The sequence below is a fragment of the Hibiscus syriacus genome, unplaced genomic scaffold (genome assembly GCF_006381635.1).
Source record: "Hibiscus syriacus cultivar Baekdansim isolate YM2019G1 unplaced genomic scaffold, ASM638163v2 tig00016066_pilon, whole genome shotgun sequence".
NCBI classification, from domain to species: Eukaryota; Viridiplantae; Streptophyta; class Magnoliopsida; order Malvales; family Malvaceae; genus Hibiscus; species Hibiscus syriacus.
In genome coordinates this window covers 361,514-389,188 of record NW_024062381.1, presented here as the reverse complement: position 1 = coordinate 389,188, position 27,675 = coordinate 361,514, and the positions used below count along the sequence as shown (strand labels likewise).

General features: G+C 34.1%; 1 protein-coding gene across 1 annotated transcript; it reads left to right on the top strand.

Moving 5' to 3' along the window:
- The first annotated feature begins 3,860 nt into the window (after positions 1 to 3,860).
- Positions 3,861 to 6,296, top strand: LOC120208227 (protein DETOXIFICATION 24-like). The gene is made up of 8 exons (XM_039207549.1): positions 3,861 to 4,103; positions 4,189 to 4,730; positions 4,818 to 4,904; positions 4,988 to 5,044; positions 5,123 to 5,361; positions 5,449 to 5,567; positions 5,689 to 5,775; positions 6,216 to 6,296. The coding sequence occupies exons 1-8, from the start codon at positions 3,861 to 3,863 to the stop codon at positions 6,294 to 6,296; spliced, it is 1,455 nt and encodes a 484-aa protein (XP_039063480.1).
- The last annotated feature ends 21,379 nt before the right edge of the window (positions 6,297 to 27,675 follow it).

Here is a 27,675-nt window from a genome sequence, read left to right as displayed (position 1 = left end):
GGGGGTACCGGTACCATCCGAGCAATCTGGTTTTTCTTGAATCCCTTCTATTTAAAAATTATTTTTGGCTCGATTTAGACTCAAAATACTTTGTAATATTTATTTTAAAAATATTTTGAGATTAAAACATAATTTTACACTTTTTGACATTTGAAAAACTTGGAGTAATATTTTGATATTCTAATGGTTTAATTGAATATACATTTGAAAATGATTATAAAATCTTAAAATCCAATAACATTTAATTTGTTATATCGAAACATCAAAATGTTTTCAACAAAAACTTACAATTTGCTAGCAAAAAATGATTTTAGCCAAAAAATTGATTTACTAAGGGGAGATTTTATTTTTCACAAAATATGACAAATCAATTTTAAAGCAAATTTTCACAAAAGGTTTTTTATATCAAAGGCAAAATGTAACAAAACAACCCTAACGTTTGATAGTATTGTCAAATTTACCCTTATTGTTTTTTTGACACATTTGACCACTCATCATTTCATTTTGGGTCAAAAAAACCCTCGGTGGCATGTCCATGTGTGATACCACGTCATCATGTACCATGATCTGGACAAGCCACGTCAGTATCTTTGTCCACATGTATGTGTTTGGTCAGCATTAGGCGTTGACCATCAGTTGACTAACGGTTTCCATCCACTGAGGGCGTTTTTTACCCAAAATGAAACGTTGAGTGGTCCAATGTGTAAATAAAATAAGTGTGAGTTTGGCAATACTGTCAAACGTTAGGGTTATTTTGTTGCATTATGCCTATATCAAAAAGGGAGATATTTGAACTTACTTTTGAATTTTGATAAAACATAATTATTAAATGTTTTAAGTTGTTAAAATTTGTATTTCACGTTTTTATAAATAATTTGTCATAAATGATTTTAAAGCATTTTTAAGTTTGAAAAATAATCACAAGTGTTATTGAGTAAATTCACATTTTATAAATATTGTTTTAAAGCTCAAAACACTTGATTTTTAGCTAAAACCTCTTCTAGTCTCGAGATCAATATACCAGTCTTGATACCAAAATTCTAGAAGGCTTTTTTGGTAATGATACCATGGTCTTCGTATCGAGACCGGTGGGTGAGTAACGATACTCACACAACAATATCGATACTAATGGTTTAACAGCTATAAATTTTATGTTGGGAGGCTCGGTCTCGATACCAACTTCCTGTACCGATACAAAATGTGCAGGTGAGCATTAAATGCTCAAAATTAATTAATCAAACGGTTTTATTCAATCCCTAACAGCTTCAAACGGCTAGATTGATGTTAAAAGACATAAAAGGGACCAAGATTCAAATGAAGAACAACAAGAAAGTCAATTGCATGACCAAACCATCATCAATAGAGTTTTAGAGCAAAAATTGTCAAATTCTTTGTAACACACTTGTGAGCTACATTGTTAAACTTGTTCAAGTGTGATTTTGGGCGAGTGCTTAATTTGTGCAAACAAATTTGCCTTTGTGAGGTTTTTTCTTTTTATTTGCTAAATTTATAATTACTGTTTGGGAGAGTGTGTATTCAAGGTTTTGGGGTATAAACCTTGAAATGTTTGTAAGGTTACACCTTATCCTCAAAGGTTTGCAAATCTAGTGGATTTGAGAAATCCTTATTGTAGATGCTAAGGTAGTGGATGTAGACTTGGTTTAGAAGTCGAACCATTCTAAATTCTTTGTGTAAAGTTTTATTTTCGATTGATTCCACCACAAATTTTTAAAGACCAATTCACCCCCTCTTGACGGTTCTTCAGTTGATCGATAAAGCTAACATACAGTAAAATATTATAAAATATATTATTTTAATTATTTAAAATTTAATAAATAATTATAAATATATTATTATAAAATATATTATTTAACTATTTTAAAATATTAATATAATCAGGTCGAATCGGGGTGGTAAGAAGTGAAGTTGTTAAAGACTTAAATGTAAGTTTTACGATGAAATTTGCTTAGTGAAGAAATTATTACATATGAACTCATGTTATGATTGGTAATTAAGTTAGATTTTATTATAATTATAACAATTGAATATTACTTGATGATTATGCTTATTTAGGTAAGAATTCTTATGAAGTAAGGATTATTGATGATTAATTTTTTTCTCTATAAATATATATAGAGTAGACTAACTTAATCTTAGAATTTTTGGAGATAATTAGTTTGGAGAGAAATAGTTCCTTTTACGATCTCTATTACCGTTGAAGTTTATATTGGTCAGATGAATTTTATAAGGGTGTTCAAAGAGTGTTTCATAATACACTGGATGTTGAAGTCGCTAGTATTATTAAAAAATAAAAATATATGAAATTACAATAAGAGTTTATAATTATCATCGTAAATTAAATACATAATTTGGACTTTTCCTATAACATTGAAACTAGTCACTTTAGATTATATAAGGACCATACATGGAAAATGTTAAAAACCCAACCAATAGACTAAAATAGATACGAATAAATTTGATTGCATCAGAAAACGAACCACAAAAGAGAATTAAGCTAAAGAGCACCGAGAACTGCAATTAGAGTCGAGCATCATGAGAAACTATCCATAAAATACAAAATCACGCATCCAATTTCAATCCAAAGGTCCATAGCAAAGAAGATCAACAAGATTTCGATTAAGCACCATCTTGATCAGTCGTTGTGTCGTCAAATCCAACCCTCAGAAAATATAAATAAAAGAATGGACAAACGACCAAGAAAAATATCGAAAAACATGCCGCGAAGGCAGAGGTAAACGTGTCACAAATGTAAAGATAAACGTGCAACACATGCATAATTATTTTTATTAAAAAAAAAAAAAAAAGAGAATCGACGGTCGACAACTAACATCAAAACCGGTGTCGTCACCCGCTAAAGAAAATCAAATAATAAAAAGTTGATATGATCTATAAAAAATGATACAAACTCAAAGAAAAAATAAGAAAAAAAAGGAAGAGAAAGAGCAAAAACAATAAATCTTGTTTTCCATATAATTTATTTCATATTGATCTCATTTTTTATTATATTTTTACTTTCAATACCCTCTATCGTCAACTTAATTCTATCTCTGATTATTATATAGATAATAATAAATTAAAGATATGATACAAATTATTAATATGTCAAAATTTAATATACAATCATAGCTAAAATGACATTGCAAATAAAAAATGTCGCACCTGCATTAATTACACAAATAAATGTGTTCCGAGTATTTGGACTTATTTGTATCTACTCATATTCCATGCTTCATTGTTCCCGACTCGATTCCATTCAAGTTTGAAATCAATAAGAACAACTAAAATAGTCGCAGTCAGTTAGGTATATACGGATATTCGTTCCATGACAATTTTAAATTATTTTATATTTTTTATTAATAATTTATTTTTGTTTCTAAAATTTTATGAATCTATTCTCTTAAAATATTTAGAAATTCGCGCCTAATATAAAATCATGTACCCATTACTACGATATTGGCCATTATTGACAAAAATACTGAATAAAATCCCTCAGGCTACCTACAGTATCTTCTTTTTTTCATTATAAAACTTGCTTTTCCTCTAACTACTAGAAAATGTGCTTTTCTTGCTCCAATTTTATAGTGTAAAATCCGCGTGTTGCTATCCCTAAAGTAATACTTCCCTATCGACCTTCATAGCTCATTTTATTCCTTTTCATCTCTGCAATTCAACAGTCACCCGTTTGAGTACTCTCTAGTAAGTATGTCCATATTGATTTGATATCTTCAAACAAGCAAAGTTATTTATGGTACTATAACACCATTTGGTCTCTATGATTAAAGTCTTGAATTGTTTTGTTTTTCACGTAATGTCATGTTCCAGGAAGGCCTTAATTATTTATGGATAACAAGCAGCTCGAAGAGAGGTTGATTGCAGAAAGAGGAGAAGAAGATTTGAAAACAAGAGTTTGGATTGAATCAAAGACGATATGGAGAATAGCATTCCCATCAATATTGTCAAGGGTAACTTCATTTGGAATGGTGGTCGTGACACAGTCATTTCTCGGTCACATCGGAGACGTCGAGCTCGCCTCGTATGCAATCATACAAACCATTATCGTCAGGTTCATGTATGGGATACTGGTAACATCTTGTTTCATTCTTCTCCTTATGTTTCATTCTTCTCTAATCATAAAAAATGTAATATCTTGTTGTCCATGAATGGAAGATCGGCATGTCGAGTGCAACCGAAACTCTATGCGGGCAAGCATTTGGGGCAGGGCATCACCACATGATGGGAATTTACCTGCAACGGTCATGGATCGTCGATGGCATTACAGCAACAGTATTGCTACCTCTCTTTGTATTCGCGACCCCGATCCTTCAGATTCTCGGACAGGAGGAGGAGCTCGCGGTTGCGGCAGGGCCGATTGCTCTGTGGTTCATCCCAATGATCTATAGCTTCGTCATTTCCATGACTATATCGATGTTCTTACAAGCGCAGCTCAAGAATTTGATTGTCGGGTGGCTATCGATGGCATCATTCATCATTCATGTGTTCTTGTCATGGATGCTTGTGAACAAGTTTAAGTGGGGAGTTAATGGAGCAATGGCATCCATGAATATGTCTGGTTGGATAATGGTTGTGGGACAATTGGTTTATGTGTTTGGAGGGTGGTGCCCTAATACATGGACAGGATTCTCAAAAGCCGCTTTCTTTGATCTATTGCCTGTTGTGAAGCTCTCCATATCCTCTGGTGCCATGATTTGGTAATAATCCTAATTTCCATTGCTTTTACAAATAAATTTACATCCCCGTTAATATTTTAATTCTCTCAAATTGATTTTTTTGAATAGCTTGGAACTATGGTATTTTTCCATCCTCATCATAATGGCTGGATACACCAAAAATGCAACAGTCTCCATTGCTTCTTTCTCCATCTGGTAATCAAGAGATTAATTTCCCTTTTGTACTTCAATTTAGTAAAAATCATTTGCTTTTATATCTAAAAAATTTATTAGTGCAGCCTGAATATCTATGGATGGGAATTTATGGTCTGCCTAGGCTTCCTAGTTGCAGCAAGGTATATATTATCTTCCGAAAACCATCTCTTAAAAATGATCGTATGAATCAATTAAAATTCGGTTTTTTTCGTCGTCAGCGTACGAGTTTCGAATGAATTGGGGAAAGGAAGTGCAAAGGCAGTGAAATTTGCAATAAAAACAATACTAGGCACTTCAACAAGTATAGGAATTGTACTGTGGACATTATGCATGGTTTTCAGGAATCAAATCGCCTACATGTTTTCTGATGATGAACAGGTTGCAGAAACAGTCTCAAGTCTTTCAATTTTTTTCGCTTTAGCAATTTTAGTCAACAGTGTTCAGCCAGTACTCTCAGGTAAGCTTATTGCCTTTGCTTATGTTGATTTTATCTTTCCTCATTCCATCTAAATTTATTTCACATGAATATTTATATATAATACAGGTATTGCCACTGGAGCTGGTTTGCAAAGCACAGTAGCATATGTGAACTTGGGAAGCTATTATGCCATAGGGATACCTATAGGAATTTTGCTTGGATATGTTGCTGATCTTCAAGTTAAGGTAAATATGATTCGTTAAATCTAGGCGATCTTTCATCTGCGATCGTTTTACAGTCGTTATTATCGTGCTTTCACCATGTTCTTACATGTATGATAAGTTCTAATTCTGTAATTTTATTTAGGGGCTGTGGATTGGATTAATGAGTGGGGTGGCAACGCAATCGCTTATTCTTGGTTGCTTTGTATGGAAAACAGATTGGGAAGAACAGGTACAAGTACTCAAATATTAAATAATAAATATTTTGGGTTAACTACTTCAAATACCACTCACCTTTAGGCTCGAGTTCGTTTATGACACTGAAATTTTCAATTTTGTCAATTTTAACACTAACGTTTATGTTTAGTTATAACTGACGTTTAATTTAACTGTGATATCAATTTCGCCGTTAATTCATTAACGACACGACGAAGTTTATGTTTTGGTGAGAGAGCCACATCATCACAGTCACGACGCAAAGTTACCATGTCATCGTTCCATTAATGGATTAACGGTGGAGTGGTATAATTATAACAAAAAACATAAACGTCATTGTTACCCGAGCCTAAAGGCAAGTGATATTTGAAATAATTAACCCTAAATATTTATGATAATAATAAAAATGATTATTTTATTTGAAAAATATTAGAGTTATTTGATTTCTTGTGACAGGTAAGAAATGCATCTGAACGTCTCAATCGATGGTTAGTGAAACCAACTGCGGATGATAACCAGAGTCCATTGGATGCTTAAGACAAATGAGTAATATGCATTGTAATATAATGTTGAAAGTCTGTTATTTACTACTTAATTGTGCGTACGATTCCCATGAATTAATATAGGGTAAAATATATAAATGGTCACTGAACTTTTTAGATGATTGCATTTAGGTTCCATAACTTTTAAAACTTACAATACAGTCACCAAACATTTAGTTCATTTGCAATATGGTCCCCGACATAACGGTCATTTCTCTGTTGTTAGGGTAAATTATATAAATGGTCATTGAACTTTTTAGAAACTTGCATTTAGGTCCCCCCAAACTTTTAAAACTTGCAACACAATCATCAATTATATTATAAACCCCAAATTCCAAAATACTTCAATTACATTCTAAACCTCAAATTCCAAAAATACTTCAATTACATGACAAACCCCAAATTCATAATTCATTCTCAAAATCTTCCATAACAAATTAAACTTGAAGCAGCAACTCTAAACCCTCAAAACATAACCCTAAATACTAAATTTCCCCACCAATTAACCCAACATAATCAACAACATTTAGTTCATTTTGGGTCCATAACAATAAGTGATTATGTTGGGTTTAGGATTTAAAAGTTAGATTTAACCAACTATAAGTGAACAATAGTCAATTCGATTCGAAAAAATTATTTTTCGACTTGAATTGATTCAAAAAAAATTGATACAAATTGACTTTGAGTTTTAATTTCATCAACTCAACTTAAAAAAATTTCAAGTTAAAATCGAGTTGTAAAATACAACTCGAATATCTAAATTTTTTTAGTAATTAGTGAATTAATTTTTAAGTTTGAGTCAAGTCCCTTGACTCTATATTATACATGTATATCATATGAAAAAATATGAAGAAATATATGTATTGTATATGGTTAAAAAACAATTTAAATTAGAATCAAATAATATTATAGTATTATAAATATTTATAATTAAATTTAAACAGAAACTCAAAAATTCAATTCAATTCAATTTGACTTGATTTAAATTTTATAAACTCAAGTAGAAAAAATTTCGAGTCAACTATTTTATAAATTGAACTGAATTAAAATCTAATAATATTATAATATGATAAATATTTATAATTAAATTTAAACATAAACTCAAAAATTCAATTCAATTCGACTTGATTTAAATTTTAAACTCAAATAGAAAAAATTCCGAATCAACTATTTTATAAATTGAATTGAGTATTTAGGTCCAATATAACCCTAAACCCAGCATAATCGCTCATTGTTCACTTATAATTGGTTAATTTTTTTGAAATGATTATGTTTTTAGGGTTTGGAGTTATTATCTCAAGTTCAATTTGTTATGACAAATTTTGAAAATGGATTATGAATTTGGGGTTGGGCATGTAATTGATATATTTTTGAATTTGAGGTTTAGAATATAATTGAAGCATTTTGGATTTTGGGGTTTAAATGTAATTGATGACTATGTTGCAAGTTTTAAAAGTTGGGGGACCTAAATTCAAGCTCCTGAAAAGTTTAGTGATCATTTATATAATTTACCCTAATGGTAGTGAAACGGCCATTACATCGGGGACCATATTGCAAACGAACTAAATGTTTGGTGATTATATTGGAAGTTTTAAAAATTGGAGATCTAAATGCAAGCATCTGAAAAGTTCAGTGACCATTTATATACTTTACCCTTAAATATATGCACCTTTTTCACTATTTAAGTTGAAAATCCAACTTGTAAAATTCGTCAAATAAGCCTATCGGTGCTCGATGCACCTGTCAGACCGTAAAACAGTGCTCGAATCAGACCCTCTCAGGTCCCTCAATACTCCTCCAACCCAAGCTGCCCTCCTTGAAAGCGTCGTAGGCATTAAACTTTACCTGGCCAATACTCGGTGGAGACCAACCTCCCGACTTAACCGACATGATGCCCCCTATCGAGCGTGCGTTTGTGAGGCCGGTCAGATCATCAAATCTCCTTATATGCTGCAACATTTTCTTGGAAGATTCCAATTCACAACAGAGCTCTCAATTTTGTTATATAAACCAACTCCTCCAATAATGAGCACTTGCTTCAAAAACACGTTCACAATCAGAGACAGATGTATGATTTTATGCCATGGACGAATCTCTAAAATAATCAATGATATCATTCTCATCCTCACCCTAAGTGACTATGAATCACAACAAGAACAAACAGAAACAAATTACAGGTCTTCTAATATTGCGTTTTGAAACCTCGCCATGGAGGCTCTTATATTGTTGCCTTGAATACTAGCTCCCATCAAGACATTTGATGGATCTTTTCGTGTCCTCCATTCTTATGAAGTGAACAAAACCGAATCTGTTATCTCCCTTATTTCTCTTTTTAAGGATGAGCGAATCAACTACCTCGAAAATAAGCCAAAGCCCTTTGTGGTGAAGAAACTCTAGAAGTTGGTTGAAAGGGAAGGAAGACAATCAACGTTACACAATTTCCATGGAAAGTAAATTTATTGTAATATCAATGGAAATTAAGAAATAAAAAAGAAGAAAAGAATCGGATTATTACCAAATCAAGTGACCTGAGGATATGCAGTACATGAAAGAGATGAAAGAAACAGGGTTTTAAAAAATCCTCATGGGTCATATACACCAACAGCTGGACAAACCAGATATTCATGGCTGCCCACTTAAACATCCGTATGGGAACAACGAACGATGCCATCTGACAATCAAGAAAGATTAGTGTTGCCAATCTTTTTGTTTGTCAAGAAGCTGCAATATTATTTCACCATTTTTAGAAAGTTGTACAACATTCATAGCCTGGAGAGCCTTGTTTGCTTCATCCGGGGATTGAAACTTGACAAACCTAGAACCCCTTGTCATCATGCAAAACCTACGTGAAAACTAGGTTTGATGAGAAGAGGTTTGGGGTTTGCAAACTTTCATTAATTCCCAGAAGATTGTAACAAGGCTATGGATGGTGTACAACTTGATAAAAGTGGAGAATCGCAGTTTCTTGACAAAAAGATATGCAAGACCAATTCTTTATTGGAAATGGGTCTCTCAGATAAGGTTTTCCTTCCTTCTGGCCCAGTGAGGCTTAGACGAGACCTGTAACACCCTCAGACCGATGCGAGTGACTCGATCTGATCCGAGGTGTCACATTAGGGCCACCGGAGTGACCCATAGTAAAAATCCAGGAAAAATTAAAATTTCTGTTAAAACGTGTAAAATCATAAAACAATTTATAATTAAAATACAAGTTTAGAAAATCATTCATATATTACAAACAGAATTAAAATCACACAAGTTTCAGACTTAGCATAAAAATCAAATGTGACCTACATGCCCTTTAATTACACTTGTACCATACTCTTCAACCCAAGCCAAAGGAACTCCCATTACAAATGTGATAGCTGCACTAGATCCATTTTTTTAACGATGGTGAGTAAAAAAGTGAGCTTTGGGAAGCTCAGTAATACAAAACTACCAAGAGATGCTGAAAGACATATAGATAAATGGGAAAACATTAAATTTCTTTATTGATTCAGACATCTACAGGTTTTCGTGAGGAGCTGAGGTTTCACTGATATTTCTTCAAGTAAAAGACAAGAAGCTTACAGTTCAGAGAAAAAGTTCAGAAGACCAGGTTCAGGATATTGGAATAGGAAGTCTAGTATGTTTCCACATAACCTGAATAAATAAAACCATAGATTATAAATAGTAATATTTTGTTTCAGTAAAACAAATTTTTACAATCAGTGTAATATCATCTATCCGAATACTATATATGCAGTCCCCCAGTACTACATCCACAAGGGCTTACCCTAAGCACAAAGCAAAGGAGCCACCCTAAGGGAGTACCTTGGGGCCTATGGGCCTACCCAAGGGTCACCTTAGGTCCGTAAGGAATTATCAGCTTGATCAGAGCTGAACCTCCATACTCCAGACTCCTACCCATACAGTATCCAGTAGAAATCAAATTTAGTAATACCTTATAATATCAAATCATGATCCCGTATAATATTCTAAGGATCCTCTTCACTGCATTATAATGCTCTTTGCCTGCATTCGCCATGTACCGACTAACCACTCTCATTGCTTGTGCAATGTCTGGTCATATGCATATCATAGCGACATTAAACTTTCCACTGCTGATGCATATGGTACTCGAGACATCTCCATCCTCTCTTATTCACTGACAGTACTCATACTGGAGGATATTTTGAAGTTAATAAGAATAGGGGTATAAATATTTTTACAGTCTTGCATATTGAATCGTGACAAGATATGAGAAAAAATAACAGTAGTTTGAAAAAAAGATGAAGTTGTTCGAAAGAAAGAAAAAAGAGAGAATATATGGGAAAAACAAAACAACAACAAAATATGTGAAAGAGAAAAAAATCATTTCAAAAGGAAAGTTGTTGTTTGATGGTTTGTCTTTTTATCTTGTTTTGCTTAATGTTTTGATGGAGTTGAACTTGTTATTTGTTAGTTCATTGCCTCGAATTTTAGCCATATTATTCAGCCTTTTTCCCTACTTTTACCTTAGCCCTGTTATAACCAATAAAAGACCCTTTGATTTATGCATCTTGTTCTTATTAGTAGTGGAGATTTGATTTACTTGCAAGCCTAAGGTAATATCATGTCGATTCTAACATTTAGTATTTCTAGACCCCAAACAAATTGAGTGATTTGAGTGAATCCCGATAAGGTGTTGAGTTATGGGCATTGAGATTAATGAATGAATGGATGTTACAATTACATTTAACTTTTTCCAATTGGTGATGTTCAATTGATTTGTGTTTTGACTTGAATAATTATTGTGGTCTCCACCTTGCTTCCTTGAATGTGAAACTCGAAAAGAAAGGTAAATGGATTTTTTGACTGATTTGATTATTTTATACTTGAGGTCAAGCATGAGAAAAGTGAGGGGGAATTTGATGAGTGTTCTTAATCGGTAATATTTTCTCGTTAATTCTTCGATCTTATGAATTTATTGCTACTAAGTTGGTTTTGTTTTGCTTATTTTTGTTCAGGGTCATACTTTCCAAGATTAGAAGTAAAACGGGCACATTCCACATTTTTTTTATTATTTGGGCACGCCTGGAGACACGGACATGACTCTGGGCATGACAGAGTCCGACGTGACAGTTTCTAGAAGGTTCATTCAGCAGTTTTCTAGAAGATCCAGTCAGCGTGCCTTCTGGAAGATGGACGGGAAAAGTTATATTAGGAGACTTATTTTAAAGTTTGAATTTAAACATTTATCTTTAGGATTATTTTAATTTTAATTTCTTTGTTTATCTTTAGGTTTTTAGAGGGTATAAATACCCTATTATGATAAGCCTAAACACATAACTCAGATTTCAATCTTCTTCTTACTTTAGTTTTATAAGGTTCTTTTTTTTTCTCTTTTCAAGTTTTCATTTTATTTTATTTTAAGTTTTATTTTAAAATGCTAAGTATGATTTTATCATACTTAGCTAAGTTTTCATAGCCAAAGGCTAAAACGATGACTTGATTCTGAATCATGAGAATCGAAAAGTACCTCATACCCTATACGGTTAAATTCTCAATTTTCTAGAAACTAGATTGGCGGATAGCCTTTCTTAAAATCAAAACGCTTTCACTTCAAAAATAGATTTTGGCTTGGATGATATTATGGTTTACCGTTGGGATTATAGAATCAATTGATTTGAATTCCCTTTAACACACTTAGCGAATGGTACGCTAAGGGAAATTGGAATCGAGTTCAACTTTTATAGAGAAAACATAACTCGAGTCGAGTTTTCCAAGCACTTTTAAACTGTTTTGAGTTAACAACGATACTCGAAGTTAATCCCAATAAGGATTTCGATTCCTAAACTAGATTTGGGAAAGTCAATCACCAAAGAGGAAAATGAGCTACGAGGATTGAACATTGTGGATTGAAACCGACATTTAACTGGAGAAAAAGATCATATTCAATGATCAATTGGAATTTGAGGCACGCGAAATCTTGAGGATAATTTCATCATATTGATTTTTAATTTTACTTTCTTTAATTTTTTTATCTTCCTTTGAATCATTATTTGCTTATTCAATTTCTCAACAAACCCTTTTTTACTTTATTTGCATTTCTTACCTAGATAAGAGATCAAGAACAATCATTTCAACATCTTCCTTAGTCCCTATGGATTGACCCTTACTCTCTCTACACTATTATATTTATTTTTAAAGAGATTAAGGATAAATTATTTGATAGTGAAAATGGCGCGTTGTCAAATTGGCGCCGTTACCGGGGACTTCGGTAAAAGTTTCTGATTTAGTTTGTCTTTGATTTATGACCAGGCAAAATCTCGAAGAGCTAGTAGATTTTGAACCTCATATCGAAGCACTAGCCCGAGACTACATGGACTAACAATTCAGGAAAAGAGGAAACAACAAGAAGTACAACGCCAAGAACAATCAGATCCAGACCCGAAGCATCATCTGATGCCAATACCTGCAAAGAAGCAATACCCGACACTACTGCAAATGTCGAATCACATTTTATGCCAACATCACCTGAACCAATGGACAATCATGATCTGAGAATTACTGCAGTTCCAGCGGTCAAACAACCCCTTTTCATCATTTTCCTCAATGAGAAACTTCGTTTCAACTTAAGACGAGGCTCATTCATCTTCTTCCTACCTTCAACGGTCTTCCTAGTGAAAGTCCACATAAACATTTGGCAGAATTCCACTTAGTCTGTTCAAGCATGAAACCACAGGGAGTTTTTGACTACTAAATTAAATTGATAGATTTTCCATTTTCTTTATCTGGTTTAGCTAAAGAGTGGTTATTCTACTTACCTCCAAATTCAATAATTACATGGGCTGATTTAAATTGAATCTTTCTTGACATGTTTTTCCCAGTAGCGAAGGAAAACGAGTTGAGGAGAAATATTATGGGAATTAAACAAAAAGACAAAGAGTCATTTGATGACTATTGGAAAGATTTAAGAAACTTTGTGTAAGTTGTCCGCAATATGGATTAACCGAGCAAACACTCCTTCAAAATTTCTATGAAGGGCTTTCTCCCTTAGAGATGAAAATGGCTGATGCTGCTAGTGGAGGAGCTCTAGACAACATGACACTAAACATAACAAGAGAGTTAATTTCGACGATGGTGGCAAATTCACAACAATTTTCAAGTGACAAATTAACGGACGTAGTTAATTCTCTTATTGTAGGAAAAATTGGAGCATCGATGCTATGCGAAATATGCACGATGCCAGATCATTCGAGGGACTGCTTCCCCATGCTACAAGGAGATGTTGGCACACAAGTAAATATAATGGAAAATTTCTGAGACCTCTCCAAAGGCTTTACATCCCATACGACAATTCTTCAATCCAGGATAGAGAGATAATCAAAACTTGAGCTATGGATCAAATCCTGGACCAAATCAAGCTTATCAATTGAGGCCACCCCTACAACAACCTTATCAGTGCATAAATCATCGCTTGAATCAATCCTCGAGCGACTGTCCCTTTCCAAGAGAAATTTCAAAATAGTATTGAAGCTCGCTTTCAAGTGCTCGAGAAACAAATAAGCCAACTGACTCAAATCGTGGGGAGATTAGAGTCACAAGGGGTACTATCATCACAAATTGAGCCGAATCCAAGAGAGAATGTTAGTGCCATCATGATCCTAAGCGTACAATTTTTGAACAACCAGTCCCAAAGGAAGTATGCGCAAGATCCCCGAAGAAAAAAGAAAAGTCAAACTCCCAGAGGGAAGAAGAATTAGTTTATGTAGAATCCCAAGAAAAGAAGAAAGATGAATCGTAAACTAATTCTACGCTATCTCCCTATGCCATTGTGCCTTCATTTCTTGAAAGATTCATAATAGGAGACAAACAATCTGAGGAGAAAGAAATCTTGGTGTATTGTAGAAAATAAAAATAAATATTCCACTTCTTGAGGTGATCCAGAAAGTATCGAGGTATGCCAGATACATTAAAGATCTCTACACTAATAAAAGACAACTTAGCAGAAACAAAAAGGTTAATTTAGGTGAGAACGTCTTAGCAGTTTTCAAACAACCGCTTCCAATGAAGTATAAGGACCAAGGTATGTTTGCAATACCTTAAAAAATTGGTAAGGTTAAAATCAAGCGAGCTATGCCCGATCTAGGTGCCTCTATCAATGTAACGCCTCCCTCCGTCTATAATTTAATTTCCACCGAGCCTTTGAAGGAGACGAGAGTTACACTTCAGCTCGCTGACAAATCAATTATTTATCCTGAAGGACTTATAGAAAATGTTCTAGAAGAGGCAAAAAACTTAATTTTCCCTGTTGATTTTTATGTGAATGATATGGAAAATGATAGTAGCAACATTGGTTTTGAAATCCTCCTCGCTTGTCCTTTTCAGAGCATGAAAAATGCAAAAATTGGCGTTCGAAGTGGTATTCTTACTATGGATTTCGACGGTGAGATCGTAAAATTTGATGTTTATAAAGCAATGAGATATCTAGATAAAATGCATAGTATTAATTTTGTTGGCATTTTTAAACTTGTTGATGATGAATCTAACTTTCTTGATGATTTATATAGGAAATCAAATGATAAAAAAGACGACATGTGAGAGTTGGAAAATATTTCAGTTGTTGATTTACATTTGATCTTAACTCCTTTAAAAACTAAATATTTACCTTCCCTTTTGCATGCACCAAAAATTAAGTCGAAACTATCGATGAATCATTTTAAGAAATAAATTTTTGGTAAAAAAGATGTTTTGATAGCCATTCTTTTCGACAATATTTTTAAATTGGGAAACATTCGAAAAATATTTATGAGAATTTTCAAATTTCTCATAAGGAATTTCTTAGTTGAAAAAAGCGAATGAAGTGGAAGTGTTTGTCACGAAACCAGTAGCCTGAATCAGGTCATCGAGCTAACGACGTTAAACAAAGCGCTTTATGAGAGCAACCCATTTTTAATTTCGTTGCATTTTACTCTTATTTTTTATTTCGGCTAAGCAAACTTCATTTAATTTTTATTTTTATTTTTCAGGAACCAAATGTTTTTAATCAAGCTTAAACGATGACGATTTGCAAAATTATATTATAACAATGCAAAATTTGGTCTCTAAGTAGTAGCACCTTTCACACAGAACAATGGGACAATTTTCCCAACACTATGCGCACCGTTTCATTAAACGACACATGTTAGAATCTCCTCTTAAAGGCTGACGCACGTTAGCTAACCCTTAAAAATAAAAATAAAAATTATCACCCTTTTTGTAACATGTCTACTGCCACTCACCACACCTCTCCCATTCTTTCTCTCCTTTCACATGGGCCCCCCTTCACTTCCTTATCTTCACTTCTTGAATTTAAAACCCATTTTCTTTTCTACACCACTTATCCCTTATTATAATTACCCAACCAATTTCACTCAATTTAAAATACCTTACCCCACGTGCCCTTCAATTTAAACCCAATTCCCAAATCAGTTATCTTTACCCCAGAAAACCCATACATAGTTCTTTACTCTCCGCCGTGCTCACTGTTACCGACCTTACCAAGCAATTTTGTTCCTGGTACCGTCATTCTACTCGCCTGCTGCAGATCACAATTTGCACAAGGAACCAACAACACCATGACACCGCACCACCAACCGTCCCTAGTGTGCGTCAAGAGCTCAACACATTGATTTTCGATTAATTGCCCAATAATTCTGAGCTGCAACTGCTGCAACTTACTCCATGCTCGGCGTGAGGCCAAGGTCACGCACCAAACAGACCACCCGTTTCTTACCATTTGACATTCGTACCCACCGTACTGAACATTGTTCATCGTCCATCTCCGCCATGCTCACCGTCCTTCCAGTTCATGCTAATCATGGCCTCCTCTTCCTCTCACCACGCCCATCGAATTCTCCATTGTATTCAATGCATGTGACGACATCAGACAATACTCTGGAGGTAAATTCTAATCCTATTTCTGTTTAACCATTTCTAATATACAATCCAATTTATGGTTTTACAGAAGCTTTTGATGCCGATTTTCCTCATACCGCACCGCCTGATGATGTTTCTAGTTCACGACATCAACCCAATCAGTCCACTCAATCGTCTCATCCACCGTGACCATAGCTGTGGTCGATAATAAATATAGGGAGTTCTCTATTCCTTCTCTCATACTTTAATTTTACATTTTGAGACAAAATGCTTTAAGTGAGGAGTAGAGTCTAGGTTGAATTTCCCTTTTGTTATTTTTATGTTTTGATGTTAGTATCTGTTGATTGGATTTACAAAAATTTCAATGAATTCCTTTGACTTGTTGAATATTTTTTGAATGCCATGCTTGTTTGGGAACACATAATTGTTTAGGTTAGGATATTCTTTATAGTGAATAGCATAAATTGTGATCAAGTTAAATTTATTGTGATATTCCATGATTTTTTTGGTTGAAATATGCTTATCTCTATGCATGAAAACAATTTGGCGAGATTTGAGCCTTCAGAAGAATATAATTTTCTCTCATTTTGTTGGATTGAATGTGTCGAATTTGACATTGGTATTCTAGAACCTGTATTTTAAATACTGTCGAAATTACACATGAACATGATGCTTAAAAATGATTTGGGCACTTTAGGATTAACCATTCCATTTCCCCAGTAAAACTGTCTACCAATGCATTTTCCCTAGTTAACCACTCTTGAGCCTATTTCTACTTCTTTGTTTTCATCTCATTTATAAACCCGAGCCTTTTTATTTTATCCCTCTTTTGTACCTTTTTCAGGGTAAGTGAACATTTAATCTGATGTATGCTCCAAACAAAAAAAAATAATGAAAAATAACAGTAGATAAAAAAAAAAAGAAGAAGTTGTTCATAATAAAGAAAAAAAGAGAAAAGATATGATAAAAACAAAACAACAAAAAATGTGAAAAAAATCATTTCAAAAGGAAAGTTGTTGTTTGATGGTTTTTCCTTTTATCTTGTTTTGCTTAATGTTTTGATGGAGTTGACCTTGTTATTTATTAGTTCATTGCCTTAAATTTTAGCCATATTATTCAGCCTTTTCCCCACCTTTACCTAAGCCCCGTTACAACCAATAAAATACCCTTTGATTTATGCATCTTGTTCTTATTAGTAGTGGAGATTTGATTTACTTCTAGGCCTATGGTAATATCATGTCAGTTCTGACATTGAGTGTTTATATACCCCAAACACATTGAGTGGTTTGAGTGAATCACGGTAAGGTGTTGAGTTATGGGCATTGAGATTATTGAATGAATGGATGTTACAATTACATTTAACTTGTTCCAATTGGTGATGTTCAATTGATTTGTGTCTTAACTTGAATAATTATTATGGTCTCTACCTTTTTTCATTGAATGTGAAACTGACAAAGAAAGGTAAATGAATTTTTTTGAATGGTCTAATTATTTCATACTTGAGAACAAGCATGAGATAATTGAGAGGGAATTTAATGAGTGTTCCGATTCAGTAATATTTTCTTATTAATTCTTCGATCTTATGGATTTATTACTGCTAATTTGTCTTGTTTTGCTTATTTTCGTGTAGGGTCCTATTTTCTAGAATTAGAAGTAAAACGGGGGCATTCTGCATTTTATTATTATTTGGTCACGGCTGGAGACATGGGCACGAATCTGGGCATGACACGGTCTGACGTCGTAGTTTCTAGAATGTCCAGTTAGCGGTAGTTTTCTAGAAGAACTAGTCAGCGCTGCTTCTGGAAGTTGGATGGAAAAGTTGCATTAGGATACTTATTTTAAAGTTTGAATTTAAACATTTATCTTTAGGATTTTTTATTTTAATTTCTTTGTTTATATTTAGGTTTCTAGAGGCTATAAATACCCTCTTGGGGTAAGCCTAAACACATAACTCAGATTTCAATCTTCTTCTTACTTATAGTTTTATAAAGTTCTTTCTTTTCTTTTCTTTTCTTTTCAAGTTTTCATTTTTATTTTATTTTAAGTTTTATTTTTTAAAATGCTAAGTATGATTTCTATCATACTTAGCTAATTTTTTCCATATCCAAAGGCTAAAACGATGACTCGATTCTGAATCGTGAGAATCAAAAAGCACCTCATACCCTTTCGGGTTAAATTCTCTATTTTCTGGAAACTAGATTGGTGAATAGTCTTTCTTAAAATCAAAACACTTTCACTTCAAAAATAGATTTTGGCTTGGATAATATTATGGTTTACCGTTGGGATTATAAATCAATTGATTCGAATTCCCTTTAACACACTTAGAGAATGATACGCTAAGGGAAATTGGGATTGAGTTCAACTTTCATAGAGAAAGCATAACTCGAGTCTAGTTTTCCAAGCACTTTTAAAATGTTTTGAGTTAACAATAATAATCGAAGTTAATCCAAATAAGGATTTCTATTCCTAAAATAGATTTGGGAAAGTCAATCACCAAAGAGAAAAATGAGCTACAAGGATTGAACCTTGCGAACTCAAACCGATATTTAACTAGAGCAAAAGAGCATATTCAATGATCGATTGGAAATTGAGGGACGCGAAAGCCTGAGGCTAATTTCATCATATTGGTTTTTAATTTTACTTTCTTTGATTTTTTATCTTCCTTTGAATCATTATTTGCTTATTCAATTTCTCAACAAACCCCTTTTTAACTTTATTTGCATTTCTTACCTAGATAAGAGATCAAGAACAATCCTTTCAACATCATCCTTAGTCCCTATGGATTGACCCTTACTCTCTCTACACTATTATATTTATTTTTAATGAGATTAAGGATAAATTTTTTGACAGTGAAAATGACTCGTTGTCAAATTGGCGCCGTTACCGGGTACTTCGGTAAAAGTTTCTGAGTTAGTTTGTCTTTGATTTATGACCATGCAAAATCCCGAAGAGCTAGTAGATTTTGAACCTCATATCGAAGCACTAGCCCAGAGACTACATGGACTAATAATTCAGGAAAAGAGGAAACAACAAGAAGTACAACGCCAAGAACAATCAGATCCAGACCCGAAGCATCATCTAATGCCAATACCTGCAAAGAAGCAATACCCGACGCTACTGCAAACGTCGAATCACATTTTATGCCAACATCACCTGAACCAATGGACAATCACACGATCCGAGAATTAGCTGCAGTTTCTGTGGTCTAACAACCCCTTTTCATCATTTTCCTCAATGAGAAACTTTGTTTCAACTTAAGACGAGGCTCATTCATCTTCTTCCTACCTTCAGCGGTCTTCCAAGTGAAAGTCCACATAAACATTTGGCATAATTCCACTTAGTATGTTCAAGCATGAAACCACAGGGAGTTTCTGACTACTAAATTAAATTGATAGCTTTTCCATTTTCTTTATCTGGTTTAGCTAAAGAGTGGTTATTCTACTTACCTCCAAATTCAATAATTACATGGGTTGATTTAAATCGAATCTTTCTTGACATGTTTTTCCCAGCAGCGAAGGAAAACGAGTTGAGGAGAAACATTATGAGAATTAAACAAAAAGACAAAGAGTCAGTTTATGACTATTGGGAAAGATTTAAGAAACTTTATGCAAGTTGTCCGCAACACGGATTAACCGAGCAAACACTCCTTCAAAATTTCTATGAAGGGCTTTCTCCCTTAGAGATGAAAATAGCTGATGCTGCTAGTGGAGGAGCTCTAGTCAACATGACACTAAACATAACAAGAGAGTTAATTTCGAAGATGGCGGAAAATTCACAACAATTTTCAAGTGACAAATTAACGGACGTAGTTAATTCTCTTATTGTAGGAAAAATTGGAGCAGCGATGCTATACGAAATATGCACGATGTCATATCATTCGACGGACTACTTCCCTATGCTACAAGGAGATGTTGGCACACAAGTAAATATAATGGAAAATTTTCTGAGACCTATTCAAAGGCTTTACAACCCATACGGCAATGCTTCTAATCCAGGATAGAGAGATAATCTAAACTTGAGCTATGGATCAAATCCTCGACCAAATCAAGCTTATCAATTAAGGTCACCCATATAACAACCTTATCAGTCGCATAAATCATCACTTGAATCAATCTTCGAGCGACTGTCCCATTCCCAAGAGAAATTTCAAAATAGTATTGAAGCTCGCTTTTAAGAGCTCAAAAAAAAAAAAAGCCAACTGACTCAAATCGTGGGGAGATTAGAGTCACAAGGGGTACTATCATCACAAACTGAGCCGAATCCAAGAGAGAATGTTAGTGCCATCATGATCCGAAGCAGTACAATTTTTGAACAACCAGTTCCAAAGGAAGTAAGCGCAAGATCCCCGAAGAAAAAAGAAAAGTCAAACTCCTAGAGGGAAGAAGAATTAGTTGACGTAGAATCCCAAGAAAAGAAGAAAGATGAATCGTAAACTAATTCTGTGCTATCTCCCTATGCCATTGCGCCTTCCTTTCTTGAAAGATTCATAATAGGAGACAAACAATCTGAGGAGAAAGAAATCTTGGTGTATTGTAGAAAATAAAAATATTCCACTTCTTGAGGTGATCCAGAAAGTATCGAGGTATGCCAGATACATTAAAGATCTCTTCACTAATAAAAGTCGACTTAGCAGAAAAGAAAAGGTTAATTTAGGTGAGAACGTCTCAGCAGTTTTCGAACAACCGCTTCCACTGAAGTATAAAGACCAAGGTATGTTTGTAATACCTTAAAAAATTGGTAAGGTTAAAATCAAGTGAGCTATGCGCGATCTAGGTGCCTCTATCAAGGTAACACCTCTCTCCGTCTATAATTTAATTTCCACCTAGCCTTTGAAGGAGACGAGAGTTACACTTCAGCTCGTTGACAAATCAATTATTTATCCTGAAGGACTTATAGAAAATGTTCTAGAAGAGGCAAAAACCTTAATTTTCCCTGTTGATTTTTATGTGAATGATATGGAAAATGATAGTAGCAACATTGGTTCTGAAATCCTCCTCCCTTGTCCTTTTCAGAGCATGAAAAATGAAAAAATTGATGTTCGAAGTGGTATTATTACTATGGATTTCGACGGTGATATCGTAAAATTTGATGTTTATAAAGCAATGAGATATCTAGATAACATGCATAGTATTAATTTTGTTGGCATTTTTGAACTTGTTGATGATGAATCTAACTTTGTTGATGATTTATATAGGAAATCAGATGATAAAAAAGAGGACATGTGAGAGTTGGAAAATATTTCAGTTGTTGATTTACATTTGATCTTAACTCCTTTAAAAACTAAATATTTACCTTCCCTTTTGCATGCACCAAAAATTAAGTCGAAACTATCGATGAATCATTTTAAGAAATAAATTTTTGGTAAAAAAGATGTTTTGATAGCCATTCTTTTCGACAATATTTTTAAATTGGGAAACATTCGAAGAAATATTTATGAGAATTTTCGAATTTCTCATAAGGAATTTCTTAGTTGAAAAAAGCGAATGAAGTGGAAGTGTTTGTCACGAAACCGGTAGCCTGAATCAGGTCGTCGAGCTAACGACGTTAAACAAAGCGCTTTATGAGAGCAACCCATTTTTAATTTCATTGCATTTTTACTCTTATTTTATTTTATTTCGGCTAAGCAAACTTCATTTAAATTTTATTTTTATTTTTCAGGAACCAAATGTTTTAATCAAGCTTAAACGATGACGATTTGCAAAATTATATTATAACAATGCAAAATTTGGTCTCTAAGTAGTAGCACCTTTCACACAGAACAATGGAACAATTTTCCCAACACTATGCGCACCGTTTCATTAAACGACACATGTTAGAATCTCCTCTTAAAGGCTGACGCACGTTAGCTAACCCTTAAAAATAAAAATAAAAATTATCACCCTTTTTGTAACATGTCTACTACCACTCACCACACCTCTCCCATTCTTTCTGTCCTTTCACATGGGCCCCCTTCACTTCCTTATCTCCACTTCTTGAATTTAAAACCCATTTTCTTTTCTACACAACTTATTCCTTATTATAATTACCCAACCAATTTCACTCAAGTTAAAATACCTTACCCCACGTGCCCTTCAATTTAAACCCAATTCCCAAATCAGTTATCCCAGAAACCCTTACATAGTTCTTTACTCTCCGCCGTGCTCACTGTTACCGACCTTACCAAGCAATTTTGTTCCTGGTACCGTCCTTCTACTCGCCTGCTGCTGCTCACAATTTGCACAAGGAACCAACAACACCATGACGCCGCACCACCAACCGTCCCTAGTGTGCGTCAACAGCTCAACACGTTGATTTTCAATTAATTGCCCAATAATTCTGAGCTGTAACCGCTGCAACTTACTCCATGCTCGGCGTGAGGCCAAGGTCACGCACCAAACAGACCACCCGTTTCTTACCATTTGACATTCGTACCCACCGTACTGAACATTGTTCATCGTCCATCTCCGCCATGCTCACCGTCCTTCCAGTTCATGCTAATCATGGCCTCCTCTTCCTCTCACCACGCCCATTGAATTCTCCATTGTATTCAATGCATGTGACGACATCGGACAATACTCTGGAGGTAAATTCTAATCCTATTTATGTTTAACCATTTCTAATATACAATCCAATTTATGGTTTTACAGAAGCTTTTGATGCCGATTTTCCTCATACCGCACCGCATGATGATGTTTCTAGTTCACGACATCAACCCGAGCAGTCCACTCAATCATCCCTATCTACCGTGACCATAGCTGTGGTCGACAATAAATCTAGGGAGTTCTCTATTCCTTCTCTCATACTTTAATTTTACATTTTGAGACAAAATGCTTTAAGTGAGGAGGAGTAGAGTCTAGGTTGAATTTCCCTTTGGTTATTTTTATGTTTTGATGTTAGTATTTGTTGATTGGATTTACAAAAATTTCAATGAATTCCTTTGACTTGTTGAATATTTTTTTAATGCCATGCTTGTTTGGGAACACATAATTGTTTAGGTTAGGATATTCTTTATAGCGAATAGCATAAATTGTGATCAAGTTAAATTTATTATGATATTCCATGATTTTTTGGTTGAAATATGCTTATCTCTATGCATGAAAACAATTTGGCAAGATTTGAGCCTTCAGAAGCATATAATTTTGCTCTTATTTTGTTGGATTGAATGTGTCGAATTTGACATTGGTATTCTAGAACCTGTATTTTAAATACTGTCGAGATTACACATGAACATGATGCTTAAAAATTATTTGGGCACTTTAGGATTAACCATTCCATTCCCCCCAGTAAAACTGTCTACCAATGCATTTTCCCTAGTTAACCACTCTTGAGCCTATTTATACTTCTTTGTTTTCATCTCATTTATAAACCCGAGTCTTTTTATTTTATCCCTCTTTTGTACCCTTTTTAGGGCAAGTGAACATTTAATCTGATGTATGCTCCAAAAAAAAGAATATAAAGAAAAATAACAGTAGATCGAAAAAAAGAAGAAGTTGTTCAAAATAAAGAAAAAGAGAGAAAAGATATGAGAAAAACAAAACAACAAAAAATGTGAAAAAAATCATTTCAAAAGGAAAATTGTTGTTTGATGGTTTTTCCTTTTATCTTGTTTTGCTTAATGTTTTAATGGAGTTGACCTTGTTATTTATTAGTTCATTGCCTTAAATTTTAGCCATATTATTCAGCGTTTTTCCCCACCTTTACCTAAGCCCCGTTACAACTAATAAAATACCCTTTGATTTATGCATCTTGTTCTTATTAGTAGTGGAGATTTGATTTACTTGTAGGCCTATGGTAATATCATGTCAGTTCTGACATTGAGTGTTTATATGCCCCAAACACATTGAGTGGTTTGAGTGAATCACGGTAAGGTGTTGAGTTATGGGCATTGAGATTAATGAATGAATGGATGTTACAATTACATTTAACTTGTTCCAATTGGTGATGTTCAATTGATTTGTATCTTAACTTGAATAATTATTATGGTCTCTACCTTGCTTCCTTGAATGTGAAACTTGACAAAGAAAGGTAAATGATTTTTTTTGAATGGTCTAATTATTTCATACTTGAGAACAAGCATGAGATAATTGAGAGGGAATTTAATGAGTGTTCCGATTCGGTAATATTTTCTTATTAATCCTTCGATCTTATGGATTTATTACTGCTAATTTGTCTTGTTTTGCTTATTTTCGTGCAGGGTCCTATTTTCTAGAATTAGAAGTAAAACGGGGGCATTATGTATTTTTATTATTATTTGGTCACGACTGGAGACATGGGCACGAATTTGGGCATGACACGGTCTGACGTGGCAGTTTCTAGAATGTCCAGTTAGCGGCAGTTTTCTAGAAGAACTAGTCAGCGCTCCTTTTGGAAGTTGAACTGGAAAAGTTGCATTAGGATACTTATTTTAAAGTTTGAATTTAAACATTTATCTTTAGGATTTTTTTATTTTAATTTCTTTGTTTATCTTTAGGTTTCTAGAGGCTATAAATACCCTCTTGGGGTAAGCCTAAACACACAACTCAGATTTCAATCTTCTTCTTACTTATAGTTTTATAAAGTTCTTTCTTTTATTTTATTTTCTTTTCAAGTTTTCATTTTTATTTTATTTTAAGTTTTATTTTTTAAAATGCTAAGTTTGATTTCTATCATACTTAGCTAATTTTTTCCATATCCAAAGGCTAAAACGATGACTCGATTCTGAATCATGAGAAACGAGAAGCACCTCATATCCTTTCGGGTTAAATTCTCTATTTTTTGGAAACTAGATTGGTGAATAGTCTTTCTTAAAATCAAAACGCTTTCACTTCAAAAATAGATTTTGGCTTGGTTGATGTTATGGTTTACCGTTGGGATTATAGAATCGATTGATTCGAATTCCCTTTAACACACTTAGAGAATGGTACGCTAAGGGAAATTGGGATTGAGTTCAACTTTCATAGAGAAAGCATAACTCGAGTTGGGTTTTTCAAGCACTTTTAAAATGTTTTGAGTTAACAACGATAATCGAAGTTAATCCAAATAAGGATTGCTATTCCTAAAGTAGATTTGGGAAAGTCAATCACCAAAGAGAAAAATGAGATACAAGGATTGAACCTTGCGAACTCAAACCGACATTTAACTGGAGCAAAAGATCATATTCAATGATCGATTGGAAATTGAGGGACGCGAAAGCGTGAGGCTAATTTCATCATATTGGTTTTTAATTTTACTTTCTTTGATTTTTTTATCTTCATTTGAATCATTATTTGATTATTCAATTTCTCAATAAACCCTCTTTTTTTTTTACTTTATTTATATTTTTCGCCTAGATCAAAGATCAAGAACAGTCGTTTCAGCATCTTCCTTAGTCCCTGTGGATCAACCCTTACTATCTTTACACTATTATATTTATTTTTAATGAAATTAAGGATAAATTTATTTGACAGTGAAAATGACGTGTTGTCAAATTGGCACCGTTACCGAGGACTTCAGTAAAAGTTTCTGATTTAGTTTGTTTTTGATTTCTGACCAGGCAAAATCCCAAAGAGCTAGTAGATTTTGAACCTCATATCGAAGCACTAGCTTAGAGACTACGTGGACTAACAATTGAGGAAAAAAAGAAACAAAAAGAAGTACAATGCCAAGAAAAATCAAATTCAGACCCGAAGCATCATCTGATGCCAATACCTGTGAAGAAACAATACCTGACGCTACTGCAAATGTCGAATCACATTTTATGCCAACATCACCTGAACCAATGGACAGTCGCATGATCCGAGAATTAGTCGTAGCTTCCGCGATCCAATAACCCCTTTGTATCATTTTTCCTTAAGGAGAAACTTCGTTTCAACTTAAGACGGGGCTCATTCAACTTCTTCCTACCTTCAACGGTCTTGCAAGTGAAAGTCCGCATAAACATTTGGCAGAATTCCACTTAGTTTGTTCAAGAATGAAACCACAGGGAGTTTCCGACTACTAAATTAAATTGATAGCTTTTCCATTTTCTTTATCTGGTTTAGCTAAAGAGTGGTTATTCTACTTACCTCTAAATTCAATAAATATATGGGTTGATTTAAATCGAATCTTTCTTGACAGGTTTTCCAGTAATGAAGGAAAACGAGTTGATGAGAAGCATTATGGGAATTAAACAAAAAGACGAAGAGTCATTTTATGACTATTGGGAAAGATTTAAGAAACTTTGTGCAAGTTGTCCGCAACATGGATTAACCGAGCAAACACTCCTTCAAAATTTCTATGAAGGGCTTTATCCCTTAGAGATGAAAATGGTTGATGCTGCCAGTGGAGGAGCTCTAGTCAACATGATGCCAAACGCATCAAAAGAGTTAATTTCGATGATGGCGGCAAATTCAAAACAATTTTCAAGTGAACTCAGTCGACAAGTTCACGAGATAAGTTCTATTTCTCTTGAAACTAAAATTGACAAATTAACAAACATAGTTAATTCTCTTATTGTAGGAAAAATTGGAGCATCGATGCTATGCGAAATATGTAGGATGCCAGATCATTTGACATACTGCTGCCCCATGCTTCAAGGAGATGTTGGCACACAAATAAATACAATGGACAATTTTTCGAGACCTCTCCAAAGGCTTTACAACCCATATGACAATGCTTCCAATCTAGGATGGAGAGATAATCTAAACTTTAGATATGGATCATATCCTGGACCAAATCAAGCTTATCAATCAAGGCCATCCCTACAACAACATTATTAGTCATAGAAATCATCGCTTGAATCAATCGTCGAGCGACTGACCCTTTCCCAGGAGAAATTTAAAAATAGTACAGAAGATCAATTTCAAGAGCTCGAGAAACAAATGAGCCAACTGACTCAAATCATGGGGAGATTAGAGTCACAAGGGAGATTATTACCACAAACTGAGTTGAATCCAAGAGAGAATGTTAGTGCCATCATGCTCCAAAGCGGTACATTTCTTGAACAACCAGTCCCAAAAGAAGTAAACGTAAGATCCCCAAAGAAAAAGAAAAGCCGAACTCCCAGAGGGAAGAAGAAACATTTGATGTAGAAACCCAAGAAAAGAAGAAAGATTACTCATAAACTAATTCTGCGCCATATCCCTATGCCATTGCGCCTCCCTTTCTTGAAAGATTCATAAAAAGAGACAAAGAATCTGAGGAGAAAGAAATATTGATGTATTATAGAAAATAAAAATAAATATTCCACTTCTTGAGGTGATACGGAAAGTATCGAGGTATGCCAAATACATTAAAGAACTCTGCACTAATAAAAGACGACTTACCGGAAACGTAAAGGTTAATTTAGGTGAGAACGTCTAAGCAGTTTTCAAATGACCACTTCCACTGAAATATAAGGACCAAGGTATGGTTGCAATAACTTGTAAAATTGGTAAGGTTAAAATCAAGCGATCTAGGTGCCTCTATCAATGTAATGCCTCTCTCCTTCTATAATTTAATTTCCATCGAGCCTTTGAAGGAGACGAGAGTTGCACTTTAGCTTGGTGACAAATCAATTATTTATCCTGAATGACACA